The 18,025-nt window shown below is 48.1% G+C and overlaps 1 protein-coding gene across 3 annotated transcripts in view; it reads right to left on the reverse strand.

Annotated features, from left to right (window-relative positions):
- The window catches only part of ZDHHC14 (zinc finger DHHC-type palmitoyltransferase 14), a 311,090-nt gene that overhangs the window by 38,480 nt on the left and 254,585 nt on the right, over nucleotides 1-18,025 (reverse strand). For 2 of the 3 annotated variants that reach the window (XM_033234952.1, XM_033234954.1), the window contains exons 4-5: nucleotides 11,994-12,131; nucleotides 7,759-7,807 (exon numbers count right to left, since the gene is read on the reverse strand). In XM_033234952.1, the coding sequence (XP_033090843.1) occupies nucleotides 7,759-7,807; nucleotides 11,994-12,131 (187 nt within the window). The remainder of the gene's footprint in view (nucleotides 1-7,758; nucleotides 7,808-11,993; nucleotides 12,132-18,025) is intronic. The other variant, XM_033234955.1, reaches the window with a different exon arrangement.

The following is an 18,025-nucleotide window of genomic DNA, read 5'->3' on the forward strand; positions in this document are numbered from 1 at the left end:
TGGGCTGGTTAGGGGCAGCAGGAAGCATCTCAGTCTCCTGGCGGGAGGGAGGGGTGGTAGTTGGGAGAACTGGGCTCCAGCTCCAGACACCCCCAAGCAAGTCATTAACTTCTCAACACAGCTGCAGCTGGAAGCAGCCTAAGGACACCTGTCCTACCTACTTTCTGGGTTCCCTCTGAGGATCAGCAGGTATCAGGATGGACAAGTTAGAAAAGACCTGTGCTGCCTTAGTGATTTTCCCACTGTGGTGTCCTTTCTGTGGGCCAACCTGGATCCTCCTACCAAATCTCATTAAAACAGACGATAAGTATTAGGCCACTGTGCTTTTCAGATGGGTCAATGTCCAGTGAATGCAACTTGGGGATGAAAATGCTTTCTGTCACAGCCTCTGCAGACGGAGAATCAATCAACATTTGATTTACCAACCACAGAAAACCCTCCACATTTTGAGAGAGCTGAACAATAAGTCATGATTAAAAATGGTTGTAATCCCTTTAATTGGATGTTAATGCTATGTTACATTGAAATGATTGTTGACGGGCAGGGCTTCCCCTGGGCTCCCCAGCACGTGTTTCTGAGGGCTCTGGCCTCCACAAATCGGAGAAGCCAAGGCGGGATCACCATGTGGCTTCCTCGACAGGCACCTGGCGGGTAACATTTCCTATGAGGCTGTGACATTCTCATGGACAAGCAGCTGATTTTTCCCTCCTTCCATATTTCATGCAAGTAACTAAAGAGAGGACCTTCAGGTTACTCTAGGCCAATGGGGAGACTCATGTGTGTTATCTTTTAGGTTCTTTTTGTAAACATATCTTAGAACTCACCACTGCTCCCCAAACTGGCACTAGCTGTATCCCTCTTCCAGTGCAACCCTTTCCCCCAGGCATTCTTGCCAGAATGCTCCTACTCCTCTGCCCTCACCCCTCCCCAGGCACGGATCCCACTGCCCTGCTTCTCCCTACTGAGCTGTCCCTCTGCCACCGATTTCACCCACGGGGGCCTTTCCTCTGCAAACATCTGTTCTACTCTGTTGTGTCCCCTGATGCAAGATAAATGTTCTTGCCAGGCGCAGTGGCTCATGCCTGTAATCCCAGCATTTTGGGAAGCCGAGGTGGGTGGATCACTTGAGGTCAGGAGTTTGAGACCAGCCTGGCCAACATGGTGAAACCCCGTCTCTACTAAAAATATAAAAAATTAGCCGGGCTTGGTAGCGAGTGCCTGTAATCCCAGTTACAGGAGGGGTTGGGAGGCAGAGGCAGGAGAATAGCTTGCGTCTGGGAGGTGGAGGTTGCAGTGAGCCGAGATCTTGCCACTGCACTCCAGCCTGGGCAAAAGAGTGAGACTCCATCTCAACAACAACAACAAAAAAGAAAAAAAGTTATTTAAAACAAGCATCACAACCCAGCTCTGATGATGTCATTCACCTGCCAGCATGCAGGGGATGAAGGGACCCCATCCCCTTAGTCTTCAACACTGTCACACCTGCCCCCATGCCATAGGAGTTCAGCTATCACAGCCCCTCTTAGTTTTCCGTCACACGCTTGGGTGTGTAAGTGCACCTGTGTGCTCACACGATGTAGGGCAGACCACATGTTGATGGGCAGCTCTGCCTCCTTTTGATGCCCAGCCCCAGTGGGCACACTGCCCAATGTGGAGTGAGTGGGCACACCACCAGGATGCCAGGTGTGGCCCTGCAGATGGGCTGCCCCTTCCTGATAGCCCCTGGCACCATCCTCTGGGCCTTGCTCAGGCTGTGGGAGCTGCCTGAGACCTCTCCTTCCATGTCCCCCACTAGAACCCACCCATCTCCCACAGCCCTGCTCGGAGGCCCCTGCCACCACCTCTCCTGATGTCCCTGCAGGATGCCCCACCTCAAGCACAGGCTGTCTTTTTCATGGCCCCCAAGCCTTATTCTGCATAAGGAATCCTAGCGAGAACCCAGATCTGGGCAGCAGCAGATGCCGGCAGAAGAGGGCAAGCCAGTGCACTTGTGTGCTTGCTCCATCTCCGCGGCCTCATGCTTCCAGGGCCCAATTCTCGACCTTGTGACCTGGCAGGTTTTGCCCATGGTGGCTGTTGAGTAGAATGATTTTTACAGGAAATAGTTGCTGAGTGGATCTCCTTTGTTTGAACATGCCTGGCTGTGTGGACAGAGGGACCAGTCCCTTTTTTTTTTTTTTTTTTGAGAAGTTTCTCCATTTGTCTGTGTCCCTAGGGAAGGCTCTTGTACCATGGTACGGGGCAGCTACCCCACTGCCACAGGCCCTGAGAGGCCCCTCCCCACTGCCTCTGCTTCTCTGATACAAAGAGGGGTAGGAAATGGAGTTTGGTACAGGCAACGGGAGGTGGAAAGGAAGGAGGAAGAGGAGGGAGGGAAGGAGAACCGACTATGGACTCTGAGCCAGAAGTGCACCCTCCAAAGCTGCATCCCAACAGCGGACACCCTGCCCTATCCCTCAACCCTGGGAGGGCTGATGGTGCAGACTGGGAAGGGGCCTGCTAAGCACCTGAAAATGAGTCAGGCATTCTTTCACAGCCATCGAGGGCCTCCTCTACTCCCCTGCCTCCATCTCCCTCTCCTCCTGGGCTGCCCACACTCTGGCACTAGGTACCACCCAGTCCGGGCTTACTTACAGTAGAAGCTACTCGATTCCTTTCTCCTAAAGTTCTGCTGGGTTTTATGTGGGCCTGATGAAGAGCCTTCAGTGTATCAATGTTTCCATCATTGACACTGATGTTTCTGCCAGGGTGTCTTGGATGGTTGTCTATTAGCCATTTTTGTTTCTAATCTCTTTCAGTTCCTCAATGACATTGTTTTTAGTTGGATATTTTGCAGAGTAAATCTGCTGTGAGAAACCTTTGCCTGTGCCCTTATTTCTCATCAAAATATTTTTATTGCACGGTCAGGAGATTAGATATGAGGTCATTGAAAATGTGAAAATACAAGTTATTGTCTTGCCCGAGAAAACGCTGCAGAGGTCACTTGCAAAGGTTCCGCTAGACTCCAGTGCTGTGCTCAGGCAAGTCAACTGGGAAACTTCCTTCAGTTTTAAAAACTTGGGACTTTACAGACTCTTGCTCTGGATTGAGTACAGGTCTGGAGAGGATGAATTGTGGGCAGTTCTGCTATCAATCAAAGGACAGCTTTTATGAGCGTGCCCCAGATCAAACTCATCCATCATAAACCAGCCATCCCAACAGACACTCTCAAATTCTCAGGATCTCGGCAGTGGAAGGGGTTGGGAGGTCTTGAGTTTAACATTTCTCTAATGCTAGAATCCCCCACCACACTGACAAGCAGGACCCATCTTCCTTTCTAGCGCTCCCAGTCACTGTGATCTGAGGCTTCTGCAGGCTAGACTCCTGAGTGGCCCCTGAGGTTGGCACACTCTTCCTCAGGAGCTGCAGGGCTATACGACGTAAGCTCCCGCCGGCATCCCCATGCCACCTCCAAAGCCGCAGGCGTCCAGAGGAAAGGCAGGCACCAAAAATACCAACAGGTGTGCTGATGGGATCCAGCCCTACTCAGCACCTGGTTCTCTAATAAGCAGAACTAATGTTTTTTCAGAAACACATGGCAAGCCAGCAGCACCCAATGCATGCTTGTTCTTCCGGAACACCAACTTAGGAAAAAATCGTCTGTGTAATACTTCTTAATAAACCCACTGAAGGAGGAACTCTTCTCCAAAGCACATATTTCAAACAGAAAGCACCCTGTCGGAACACAGGACTTTTAGACAACCACAGTGTTGATGAGGGGAGGGGCGTCAGTGGCACACAGAAGAAATGTCTCTGTGCTTTGCACGTTAAAAGCACCCAGCACCTTGCTTTGCAGTGTGGGCGTGTGTCTGATGTTCCTGAAATTCATTCCTGCTTCCAGAAAGGATTAAGGAGACCCAGGTTGGGGTGCTGCCTGCACTGCTCACTTCTCCCGCGCTAGGAACAGCTTTGTGGTTCTTCCCGGACCTTGCTTTTAGCCCCCGCTTTTCTCCTGGAGGAATGGGTTTTGTCAGGGTCTTTTTGTTGGCTGCCCTGGGATAGTTTGGGTTTAGAATTAAGTCTCCTTTTTCTAGGCAGGAGCCCAGCAGGACCTCGGGTCCATAACGGAGGTGCCACAAGACCAAGCAGGGAGCGAATCAGCAGGAGGGAAGTGAGGATGGGCAGCCTCCCTGCGAGCGGTGTGGGCCAGCAAGGGCCTTCAGGGCATCCTGCAAGCATTTCCAACCTGGACTCTGGGGAGGACATGTCTGTCCACATCTGAACTTATTGACAGACATACAGATAAAGATGCATGCACACACACACTTACATATCCTTATATAATCCTAGATATGTGTGTGTGTCTATAACTATATACACATGTATATATGAGGGCTTAAAAATACATACACATACATATCTAAGAATAGACAGCGCTGTGTGTGTGTGTGTGTGTGTGTATTTAAAACCATCAAGTGACCTGTGTGATGAGGGATGTGTTGCTTTCGGGCTCTACGCCCTGGCTGACAGTTTGGAAGGCCTTGGCTGGAGGTGCAGGTGCGGAACGCGTCCAGGTGCTTAAGGACCTGCGTGCAATCAGCAGGCTGTGGCTGCCCAGCCCCTGAGTGTGGAGGAGGTGCCGGGAACTCCTGCAAGGGAGCGTCTGGCTGTGGGAGGAAAGAGTCAGCACCCAGATGAGGAAACACTATTTGGAAAGGCAGCAGCTGAGACTTTTATGTGTTTTCAAAAACTGGGCCAATAGGGAAAACTCTTTACCTCCATTTAAGAATGACTTTTAGGGGAAAATAAAGTTTGCTCTGGCCTGAATAAGTAAGAGCATCACTCTCCCTCCCTTCCCTTCCCGCACTCCTTCCCGCTGTGGGCTCCTGGCATGGCCAGCACGCTACTGCCACGCTTGCTTCCTAACAGCAGCACCAGTCTGTGCCCCTACAGGGGATGCCGTGTTCCTGGTTCTGCAGACTGTCAGCCCCGCCACACCATGCAGTGTGCAGATGTGCGCTCTCAAAGAAGATTCTAGCAGAGTCTCTTTGAAATCCCTCTGGCCACACCTGGAAGCCGCGCTTTGAAGCAGGGTCTTCCCTGTATTTCCCGAATAACTGACTTTGTCAGCATACCATTGTCAAGTACATAGTGGTTGACTACTGTGGGTCAAAAAATTGAGACACAAAAGAGTTAAGAAATGACTCTGGACCTCATAATTAATTGCCATGGAGCAGGTATTAAAGATTTGACCCCAGTCCAGGACTGTCTACTTGGTCTCTAATGAGAGCCCTTCTGGGATCTTGACAGGGTAAGATGCATGACTTGGGAGGTCTGTCAGGAGCTCTGATAAAGACCAGGCAGTGGCCAGGCACAGTGGCTCATGCCTGTAATCCCAACACTTTGGGAGGCTGAGGCAGGCAGATCACGAGGTCAGGAGTTCAAGACCAGCCTGACCAACATGGTGAAACCCCATCTCTACTTAAAATACAAAAATTAGCCGGGCGTGGTGGTGGGTGCCTGTAGTCCCAGCTACTCAGGAGGCTGAGGCAGGAGAATCGCTTGAACCCAGGAGGCAGAGGTTGCAGTGAGCCGAGATTATGCCACTGCACTCCAGCCCGGGCGACAGAGTGAGACTCCGTTTCGGGCGGGGGAGGGGGGGAAGAAAAAAGGACCAGGCAGCAACAAGGCCACTCCACACACAGCCCCTCCACTCTCCACCTGAAGGTGGTGGCCAGGGAACACGCATGGAGCAGAAGGTCACCAGCGGGCCGGACACAAGGCAGCTGGAATGACCAGGCTTTGAGGTCGGCCTTTCTCAGCAGCGAGGAAGTGCTTCCCCCTCCCAGCCGAGAGGCACTCCCGTCACGGATGTTTGTGTCTGAAACATGCACCAGGCCTCCTGCACATGCACAGGGTCTCAGGGAGGCACCGGTGCCAGGACAGAATTGCGGGGAGTTGGCTGAAGCTGCCACATATGTGAGGCTTCAGAAAAACTTCCAGCTGACAGCCGGGGCCCCGGTGCCAGTTCTGAGGCACATTTAGAAAACTTAATGTGACCAGCATGCTTTCATGACACAAATGGTTCCTTGTAAGACTCAGGCAAGCCTTTTCTTTAGGAAGGGAGAGGCAACTTGGCTATGAACTTTGTGGAAGCAATGTTCCCTGAAAACAGAAGGGCACAGAGAGGTAACAGTGGGGGGATGTTGCCCCTGGTAGAGTTGGGGAGAGGAATGGAGGAGGACATTTCTTGCTGAACCTGATCCTAATAGCACAGGTTTTGAAGATTTCATTCATTCCCTGGGTCACCTTTCCTTTCAGTCAACTTCTTCCCAAATCATTAACAGAAGACAGGACCTATCTGTTCAATTTATTCTCCAAGTCTCCTTTGTACACCTTCCTTATGTCCCAGGCCCCATCCACAATACTGATCTGAGTTTAAAAAGTATTAGTTGACAATAGAATGTGGACCTGTAACCATCATCCTATGCTGCCCACAAACACAGAGGTACTGGAAAAAGAGATACTGTCTATTAAGGAAATATATATATATATATATTTATAGGACCACATTTGTTTTTAGATCTATTGAAATATCTCCCCTGCTCAAACACACATACCAGTTCTCAGTGACATGGCAGGTTGGCTTTCAGAAGAACATGATGCATACATAAGTCATATTAAAGTTCTTCGTTCTTTAAGAATTCTTTACCTCCCTGGGCGTGGTGGTTGACGCCTATAATCCCGGCACTTGGGGAGGCCCAGGCGGGCAGATCACTTGAAGTCAGCAGTTTGAAACCAGCCTGGCCAACATGGTGAAACCCCGTCTCTACTAAAAATAGAAAAATTAGCCAGGCATGGTGGCACATACCTTGGGAGGTCGAGGTTGTAGTGAGCGAGATCGTGTCACTGCACTCCAGCCTGAGTGGGTGATGGGGTGAGACTTGGTCTCAAACAAAACAAAACAAAACAAAACAAACAAAAATGAGGAATTCCCTACCTAAAGACAAAAATTACTCTGAAGAGTAATGAGAAGTTCAAGTCCAGTCTACCTGATGATATGAGGAAGAAAGAGAACTGAGTCCCTGACGAGCCAGGTCAGGGGGTCCCATCTGTATAAAGCCTGGGGCCCCTGGAAGGGATGGGACCTCATTCAAGCACTTAATGGGCACACACTTTTCTTTCAAGATTCAAAATACTATGGTGCATCCCCATATTTATGCTTGGGAGGATGGGAAACCATCCTCATTAATCCAAATGACTCGAGACTGACCATCTTCAATCTATTCAGGGTTATAAAAGGGTGTTCTGTTCCTGGAAATAATATAGTGATCCGAATGGCAAACTGTAACCCCCAACAGAATCAATACAGAAGGGTCTGAAGACTCTCACTTGGAGACCGCATAGCAGGACGCAACCCACACGTGGGCATCCCCACATGTTCTGTGTGGACCACCTGCCAATCAAAATGAGATCAGTTGCAGCTCCCAGCCCTACTTCTCCCCAAACCAACCTGACTGAACACAAATCCATCCTGATTTCTGGGGGTGGGTAAGAATTCATACTTGGCTTCCAAGCCCTCGAATTAAACAGGCTGAGTCACTCAGGGATGGAAGTATTCAGAAGCTAGTGCTCCTGCCAGTGAATCTGGGGGAGTTCTTTGGAATAAGATACATGAGAAGCAAGGCCAGGGCAGAAGATGAGGAGGTGTGCGCATAGAAGGTCAGCCAGATACTCAACACATTAGCATCGTGAAAACAGAACCATCACAAAGGATATCTTGCAGGACTGTCCTTAAGGGCATTTAGGAATCCTGTTTGCTGTGAACCTGTGGGAATGAAACCAACATTTAGTATTTAGACATAAACAGCCTTCATGCTGAATGCACTCTCATCTACATAAAAATAATAGATGGCTAAAGAGCAATGAAATAATTCTATTTTGTAAGTGCTACGACACCCAGTTTACTGATCAGAGATTGAGACGCCACTGAAGTTTTTCACCAAGAAAAGGGAGGATTCATAATTAGGCCCAACATCTGCAGGGTATTTTTTCAATAAAAGCAGATGGATGTCTGCACACTTTCCCATAAATTACAGTTCTGATGACTCCTTTGTTTTCCTCATTTTAATAGGAAAACAGAATACTGCATGCTATCTTTTCTCTTCTGTTTTCCCCAAATTTGTTAACTTTTGACCCTGGAAGTTCTGGAAACTAGGCTACATATAAAAGATTTCTTTTTCTACACCCAGAGTAAACAAAGCCATAAAGCTGAAATTTATTAGACTTCTTTTGGGTTTTAGACATTTTAATATGAGTTGTCTTAGGCAAGAAATTCTTTAGGGGCTTGAATAAAGAAGCATCTGACAGAAAGCAATTTTTATTTTATGCATTGACATCATACTTTTAAAAATATAAAAAGAGGTAGTTTTAACAATCCCATCTTGGGGTAGCAGTGCCAGGTCCCTCTGTGCTGTGGGAAGCCAACGAGCCTCTGGGGACACCATCCGGCCCTCGTGCAGCAAGGAAATGACACAACAGACGAGCTATGGTGTCCCTGTGGCATCTGACCGCGGGCGCAGCTGCACTGTGGGACTTAGCGGTAGGGGGTGAGTAGCCACCGCGTCCCCATGTGCCCCACTATGGGCAACCACCTGGGAGGGTGAAGAGTGGCTTGTTCTTCCCAAGGTCCCTTTCCCTCTGTGCCCACAGCCCATGTGTCTGAGTAGTGGGACACAGGGGGTGGGAGAGGCTGTGGAGAGGAGCTGCGTGGAGCGCTAATCAGGAGAGACGGTGCTTAAGGCTTCCTCCTCCATCTCTGCCAGCCCCGAAGGGCACAGATGCAAGTGCCCGTGCGGCCACGTGGAGGAAACGCAGCCCTGAGGCAGAGGAGGGACCAAAAGAAATGATTTCTCTTTCTCTACTGCACCCTAATTATGTGGCTTGCCTAAACCCTCCTTCCTCTCCAAGGAAATCCAGACTTGGCCTTCCCAGGAATCTTGGAGGCCACAGAAATCTCACCCGCCACTCCCTGTCCAGTCCTTTCTCTAAGAGCCCAGGATCCCACAGAGAGACTCAGATGACAGTTCTCCTCTCTGCCTGTGCCAATGTTTTCTGAGGCTTAGGGGGTAACAGGAGCCATGTAAACCCTGTGCCCTTCCCAAAGCATCACATGCCAAGCCAGATAGGGTGGTGGGGTCGTATCGTGGGGGTCACTGAGGACGGGGTGTCGAACAAGGGAAAAGGAAAAGTTTTATTTTCTTTTGCCCAGAATATTCCAATAACTTACAGGCAGGTAAACTCTTAATACTTTTGTGTAGAAGAAGAGATGCAGTTTTGCAATATTTAAGCATAGACAATAGTAAAATCCAGTTTGGTGGAGCCAGGATGAGTAAAACCTTAGAGAAGCTGAAAGTGAAATACACATCACAACCTGAGTGCGGTGGCACGTGCAGATTTCACCGTGAGAGTGTGTGTGAGCATGTGTGTGTGCAACAGCATGAGTGTGAGTGAGCACAACAGCGTGTGAGTGCAAGAGTGTGTGAGCATACTGGCGAGTATGAGTGTGGGTATGGCTAGAGTGTGAGTGTGGGTGTAAAAGGGGGTGTGTGTGAGTGTGGGTGTGTAAGGGTATGTGGGTGAGTGTGGGTGTGTAAGGGTGTGTGTGAGTGTGTGGGTAAGGGCATGTGTGTGAGTGTGGGTGTGTAAGGGTATGGGTGTGGGTATGTAAGGGTGCGTGTGAATGTGGGTGTGTAAGGGTGTGTGTGAGTGGCTGTAAGGGTATGAGTGTGTGTGTGAATGTGGATGTGTAAGGGTGTAAGAGTATGCGTGTGTGAGCTTATTGGTGAGTATATATGAGTGTGAATGTGGCTAGTGTGTGTGGGGCTAAGGGTGTGTGAGTGTGGGTGGGTGTGTAAGGGTATGTGTGTGTAAGGGTATGTGTGAGTGTGGGTGTGGGTAAGGTTATGTGTGTGAATGGGTGTGTAAGAGTGTGTATGTGTATATATATGGGTGAGTATATATGTGTGAGTGTGGCTAGTGTGAGTGCGGGTGTGTAAGGGTGTGAGTACGTGTGAGGCCATAAGCATGCATGTGTGTGTTCCCTGAGTTTATGTATATGACTAAGCACGTGACATCCACATGCTAGGTCCTTGATATCCACAATGTAGGGAGAAGGCCATGAATACAATCCCATAATATACACAAAAGCATCTTGAGGTTGTTAAAGGTGATATAAAAATACAATGTCTAGGCCTGGTGGGGTGGCTCACGCCTGTAATCGCAGCACTTTGGGAGGCCGAAGCAGGCAGATCACCGGAAGTCAGGAGTTCGAGACCAGCCTGGCCAAGATGGTGAAACCCCCTCTCTACTAAAAATACAAAAATTAGCCAGGCACTGTGGCCCACGCCTGTAATCCCAGCTACTTGAGGCAGGAGAGCTGTTTGAACCTGGGAGGCGGGGGGCTGCAGTGAGCCAAGATCCCGCCACTGCACTCCACCTGGGGCAACAGAGCGACACTTTATCTCAGAAATAAAAATAAAAATGTCTAAACACCGCCTTTCAGTGTCACATGTGTGCTGGAGGATCGGTTCGTATTTCTTCCCTAGTTGTGTCAAACAACTGCTTCTTTGAAAATAACATATAAAGCCCTAGGCGTTCTCTCTGCTTCTTTTGTCTATTAATGCACAGATAGGACCCTAGCCACATTTTTGCCATTTTGAGGACTGCGAAAATAGAGCCAGAGGATGCCCCTGTCTGCATCCTGCCCAGCTGGTGTGGAAAAGGCGGGAGTCCATTCTCCTCTTGTGAGTCCACCAAGTTATGGCTCTCAAGCACATATTACACATTTGTGTCACATTTGGATGAAAGATATACCCAGAAAGAATGGGAACTAGGATTGAAAGTACCTATGAAAATTTGGGACGGTCCATTTAACGGCCCAATTTGACTAATATTCAAAAAGAATGAATGCAAAACATTTCCTCCCACCCACTTCCCCACCCCCATAGGAACCCACCAGAAGAGAAATGGAGGAAGATGTGCTCCTAACATGAGCCTGAGCCCAGCCCATGCCATTTGTGGTTTGAGCACTTCGGCCTGAAGCCTTTGTGCAGATACTTACGGAAACATTCCAGAAAGAAGCTACGGACTTGCTAATGAGGGGTTACGCTTCAGGAATGCAGACAAGAGGCAAGGGTAGTGCTTAATGTTGTGGTTCGTACTGTAATGGAAGTTCAAAGGCCTAAATTTATAACTCAATGCAAATTCACTTCCTTCTCATCACTTTCTATTGTAGGAAAGTGAATGACCAAGAGACAAAGGAAATTCAAAGTTACAACCCTCAGAATAGGAAATGAAAAAATGCCACTTGCTTAGGCAAATCGATATTAAAATCACTGATTTCCAAATCTAATTTTTAATCAAAGTTGCTTCCTTTATATGTCAGGGGTAGTTAGCTCATGTTCTAGCAGATACTTAAACATCTTGTCAAATGTATGTTTTTAACATATATAGATTTGTGTGCAAGAAAACCTAGTCTTTCTTCCCAGACATCTTTCCTAGGGAGGGTGACTGGTGACTGTTCCTGCATAAGGCGATATCACATGAAGGAAGAAAACCCTGCTCTTCAATGGTCATCACTGCAGCACATTGTCCCTTGTGCAAAATGTGGGGACCCGTTAGCAGGAGAAAAAGTGAGGTCACTGAGGTTGGAATAGGGACGTGCGTATCGAGGAGGAGGTATTGTTGGTGAAAGCGCAGCCTGGCCCAGGTGTGAACCCTGGAAAATGCTGTGAAAGATGGGGTGGGGAGTGGGGGATGACGGGGGACAGAGGAGGGATGGAGGAGGGTGAGAAACAAAAGCGAGGCAGGCTAGAAGTGAGGAGGGGAGGAAAGGGAGAAAGAAAGGGAAAGAGAGAGCCCGAAATGATCAAAATATTAAATCAAAATCAAATCGGAAAACCAAAGTCAGGCAAATGGTTACATACGTAATCTGATTTCGCCAGCATACTTACGAAGAATGACGTGGGTGATAACGAATGCAAATATAAAGACTGTCAGAAAAGACAGAGATAAAATAAACATATAAAAAAATCTGTAGTTTCTTTTCCCCACACAGTTGCCTACCCAGGGACAGTGGTGATCAAACCGTTCTGAAATGAGAGGCAGAAAAAAAAAAAAAGTGGAAATCAATTAATAAAATGTCTTTTTACTTGCAGGAGCCCCGCCCCTCCCACCCAATACTCTGATAATATAAGACAATGATATTATTCTGCATATTTCCAAATTAACTACTCAAAGAAATGCTTCACATCAAGACAGTTCAAGGACATCATCATTCTTTCAACAGTACGCAGCTGTTTTGAAAAAAAACAAAGCGTATGCATTCTCCTTAAATGGCAACTTAAAGAAATAGGAGGGCAAATCTCATTTCTTTTGGAAAGTAAAGATTTATCTCTTTGGTAAAAGAAACCTTTTCGATTCACTAAACAACCTTCCCTTAAGAGGGAACCAACGTCGCCTGATGGTAAGTTCTGGGCTGGGGTTGGATGTCAATCAAGTGACCTTCTTTGCATAGTAAATGGCCATAGAGAGAGGCCACAAGGGGCCTGGGACAGGACAGAGGGACAATCCTTTGTCCTCAGTTACAACTGTTCAGCAGATATCAATCACATTTATTAATACATTTAGCCTCAAAACATTCCTATGAAGAAAATGATGGTGTTACCCTATTTTACAGATGGGCAAACTGAGGCTTAGAGAGATGGGAGACTGCCTGCACCAGGCCATTCAGCTCAGAAGCAGAGGAACTAGAACTTGAGGTCAGGCCTTTGAGAGCTGCTCCCATTTTCTTATCATACGGGCTGCCTCTGGCACTTTGTAAATGAGAGAGGGTCCAATATGGACATCATTACTTGATTACCCATGGTACCCTAAGTGCAGATGCAAGGCCTCTCACCTGGACATCTGCACACAAAGTCTGTAATGCATTTAAGATTTGTTCTTCCCCTTGCAAGTAATGGCAAAGAGCTTCTCTTGACTCCTCAGCTGATCTTCTATTGAGAACACCATCCTAACACACCCGCTCATACAAGACTGCCTGTGGCAGCTGGGGAGGACACCACTGGGCATATGACTTAGCTTTCTCCTCTGGCTCTTTTCTAAGCTGAACTTGTATCCAGTTTTCATATTTCATCTATCTCTATGTGCTTGAAAACATACCGGGAGTGCTATATGAGGTGTGACCACATAACTAAAACATTATAAAGTTAGGCAAGGTAGTTAGTTTCATGACTTTCTGGTCATGTATCATAAATCGGTCATCTTGTGTTTTTGGTCAAATGCAAACTTGTTTCTTGAAAAGGGCATGAGGACACCTGAATGACAGTGGTGGCAGAGGAACTGCAAGAGAATCATTGCTGTCTGCAAGTGGCAGTAACAAGAAACAGCCAATCTGAGCAGAGGACTTGAGGAGAGATTTCAGAGCTCTCTGACCTGGTGATAAGCTGATGACCTATAAGATGCTGACACTTGGCCGGACGCGGTGGCTCAAGCCTGTAATCCCAGCACTTTGGGAGGCCGAGACGGGCGGATCATGAGGTCAGGAGATTGAGACCATCCTGGCTAACATGGTGAAACCTCGTCTCTACTAAAAAAATACAAAAAACTAGCCGGGCGAGGTGGCGGGCGCCTGTAGTCCCAGCTACTCTGGAGGCTGAGGCAGGAGAATGGCGTGAACCCAGGAGGCGGAGCTTGCAGTGAGCTGAGATCCGGCCACTGCACTCCAGTCTGGGCGACAGAGCAAGACTCTGTCTCAAAAAAAAAAAAAAAAAAAGATGCTGACATTCAGTGAAAACAATTTGTATGAGCCTACCCATGTGAGTTACATGTTAACATGTGTTGCTGGCCCCCCATGGCTGGGAAAGCAAACCCTGCACAAAAACAACCTCCTTGGGGCTGGGGAGGGCTACGCAGGTATATCAGGGGTATCACAGAGAATTCCCGGGGCCAGGGAAATACTCTGTGTGATACTGGAATGACAGAAACATACAATCATATGTTTGCCCAAAGCCACAGAATGTACCACACCTACAGCGAACCCTAAACTGTGGACGTTGGATGATAATGATGTATCAATGCACGTTCATCAATCCTGACATATTAATCCACTATGATGGGAGATGTTGATAATGGGGGAGGCTGTGCATGTGGAGGGGAGGGGTGGATGGGAACTCTCTGGACCTGCCTCTCCATTTTGCTGTGAACCTAAAACAGCTCTAAAAAAAAAATTAAGTATTTAAATATTAACAACAAACCAACCTCGTTTCCCCAAGTTACTGATCTACACAGTCTGTATAATGAGAGGTCTATCTATGTGACAACGTGCACACAGAGAAAAGAATCTGAATCAGCCAGAATTTCCTAAGACCTGGAGGCTGTCATTTGGAGAAACCACTATTCTTCTCAATGTATGACTAAAGAAAATGGGCATGAGAGTGAAAGCTGGGGGCATAAAAGCACATGCTGGGTTGGAATCTCCTACTCACTCTAGGAAAGCTGATCTCTCAGTCCCGCATGTGGTGGGTTTGAGCCTCTTAACTGAAGTGAAAATTGTCTACCAGCAAAGAAGGACGTAGGGCCTGGGAGGCATCGTTAACACCAGGGACCAGCATGAAGGTCTTGTAGCACACTACAGACCATTTCTACCATAGGAGTCCGCCGTATTTTTAGCTTAGAAAGTTTAATAACAGCTAAGCTGTGACACTGTGCTTTCCCGATGGAGGCAGAGTAACTACCGAAGTGAAAGCGACAGATGACGCCGACGAGACAGTTGCTCGTGGAGTCTGGGAGCGTCTTGGGAAACCAGTGTCGTCTTAGAGATGGGTGTGAACTCCTGCCTCTCCAGTAGCCCTGAGCTAAAAGCAGTTCCTGTCTAGAAACTTGTATTGAAAACTTTTTCTGGCAAACTTTTTCTGGGATTTTAGTGGCAGGAATCCCACTAAAAATCTAGGCTCACTGAGAAATTATCCTACTGAATATTTTTCATGTCCTCTGTTGTGTTTGTTGAGTTTATGGTGGTAATGAGTCTGAGAGGCTCAGTGGGTGCCTCCAAGGAGTCAGGAAGCGTCAGAGTCCTCGGGCCGGTGGTCTCACCCGCCTAACCCCCACCCCACACTCTTGCACCTCGAGCCTGAGTGCTCTCCCCACCTCCCTGTCTGTGCTTTCCTCTCTGCCCAACATCTGATGATCAGTTGTACCCAGGGTCTCTTTTCCATGGACTGTCTTTTTCTCTCACTGGCAATCCCTTTTCATCCCAAGGTCCACACGCCACTCTACACTGATGACTCCAGAATGGCGGCCTCTCACCTTCAGCAACAGACTCCTGCTGAACGGCCTGACTGGCCCTTAAACTTGACTTGTCCCAGAGAGGACATCCTGTCCTCCCTCCCCAAACACGTGCCTCTTCAGACTATCTGACCAGTTGCTCAGCTCAGAACCCCAGGCATCGTTCCTGACCCTGCTCTTTCTCTCACCCCGACATCCAACCCATGGGCAAGTCCAATCAGCTGGACCCTGGCTTCATCTGAAAGAATCTGCTATGGTCTAAATGTGTCCCCCGAAGTTCGTGTGTTGGAAACTTAGTCCCCAGTGCAACAGTGTTGAGACGTGGGGCATTGAAGAGGGGATGAGGTCATGAGGGCTCTGCTCTTATGAATGGCTTAGGATTAACGCTGTTACTATGGGAGCAGGCTCCTGATAAAGGAATGACCCCCCTCCGCCTCTCACACTCACTTGCCCTCCCGCCTTCTGCCATGGGAGGACGCAGCAAGAAGACTCTTCCCAGATGCAGGCCCCGTGGCTGTGGACTTCCCAGCCTCCAGATCTGTAAAAGACTAAATCTCTTTTCTTTATAAATTACCCAGTCTGTAGTACTCTGTTATAGCAGCACAAAATGGACTAAGACATCCTTACATTTGTTTTACACTTGTGCTTGTCTGCAAACCCTACTCTAAGCCTAACACATATTTGTCAAGTAACTGAATACACTCTCATCCTATCAAAAGGAAATCTGCAGGAGTAAGTGCATTGCCCAAGGTCACACAATTCATGTATCGCAAAGCTGGGATGGGGGCCCGGCTCTCTTTGTCTCCCAACTTGAGCTCCTGTTCATTAAATGCTACACTGCCTTTACTGAGTATTTTCCATGTACCCAGTACTGTATCAGGTGCTTGGAATACTAAGAAGAAACAGCCACAACATAGGACACCATGACTTCAAAGAGTTCCTTGTGTTTTTTGGTGAGGACACAATTTTCAGATGCAAAAATACTCCTCAGATCCAAGGAATGAACTCCTAATTTAGCTTCCATGTCAGTCAGCTGGATTGCCATTGTTGGCAGCAGACAGCATTCTTCCTTTTCGGGTCAAGGATGAGAACAGGCCATGGAAAAGCAGTGAGACCTCACATGGTGGCCCACCCTGTCCTGGTGGAAGAGCCACCCTCCTGCCTCCAGCTCTGAATGCGCTCAGAGGAGCGGAAGCTAAAGAGCTGTCAGAGTTGTACCTTCCAGTGGGGAGGCTAGTGTCATTCAGTATCCAGGATAGAAAGTTGGCAAGAATTAGGCACAAGCTGAGCTGGGGAGAGAGCAAGGGACTGCAACCAACACATGACATAGCTCCCCGGGGCCCAAGTGAGCACATCTGAGAAGCTCCACACAGCCAAACTTAGAGTATTATTTCTATACCTTCTGTGTGGAAAAACTGAATGGCTGTCCTGTGTGCCAGAGGTGGCAGGGTTAGGGGCGCATGTGATGGGAAGTTCTTTAACAAACACTTTGAAGTTGCTGCCACATTCCTTGATTCTAAAGTTTGGGTCCTGCCAGAAGGCAGTGGTCTCTATACCACAGTATCTCTGGAGAATTCATTTTAAAAGATGTATGAGGTCTGGGCACAGTGGCTCATGCCTGCAATCCCAGCACTTTGGGAGGCTGAGGCAGGCAGATCACGAGGTCAGGAGATTGAGACTATCCTGGCCAACATGGTGAAACCCCGTCTCTACTAAAAATACAAAAATTAGCTGGGTGTGGTGGTGTGTGCATATAGTCCAAACTACTCAGGAGGCTGAGGCAGGAGAATTACTTGAACCTGGGAGGTGGAAGCTGCAAGCTGCAGTGAGTTGAGATAGTGCCACTGCACTCTAGCCTGGGCAACACAGTGAGACTCTGTCTCAAAAAAAAAAAAAAAAGATGTATTAGTCTGTTCTCATGCTGCTATAAGGGCATACCTGAGACTGGGTAATTTATAAAGGAAAGAGGTTTAATTGATTCACAGTTCCGCAGGGCTGGGGAGGCCTCAGGAAACTTATAATCATGGTGGAAGGGGACGCAAACACGTCCTTCTTCACAAGGCAGCAGGAGAGAGAAGAATGATAGGTGAGTGAAGGGGGAAGTCCCTTGTAAAACCATCAGATCTCAAGAGAACTCACTCACTATCATGAGAATAGCATGGGGGAAACTGCCCCCATGATTCAATCACCTCTCACTGGGTCCTCCCACCACACGTGGGGATTATGGGAACTACAATTAAGGATGAGATTTGGGTTGGGACACAAGGCACAACCATATCAAAAGATAAGGAGCTACTCCCTAAGAGCCAGCTGGTGAATGGAATACTGAGGGTGGGGGATGGCTGGAAAACCTGGAAGGTTCTAGAAAATAACAAGACTGAGTTAGCTAGCCTGAGGATCCTGGCCATGCCTCTGGTGGCACCGAGCTGCCTGCAGTGACCTGTGGACCTGCTCTCCTCTTTCATCCACCTGGTTCCCAGAGGGGAGGAATCATTTCTAGTCACCCTCAGAGCCCTGGCACCTATGTGCCTGGCATGCAGTAGATACCCAGTAACTATGGATTAAGTAAAGGCAGAAATGTTTTCAATATTGTTTAGTAGGTCTCTGAGCGATCACTGCTCCAGGTTGCCAGGTGAAGACATTGACAAATGTGAGCAAAACATGAGATTCTGGACATGCCAAGCATAAGACAAAACAGGGG

Source organism: Trachypithecus francoisi, unplaced genomic scaffold (genome assembly GCF_009764315.1).
Source record: "Trachypithecus francoisi isolate TF-2019V2 unplaced genomic scaffold, Tfra_2.0 Lachesis_group15, whole genome shotgun sequence".
Lineage (NCBI taxonomy): Eukaryota > Metazoa > Chordata > Mammalia > Primates > Cercopithecidae > Trachypithecus > Trachypithecus francoisi.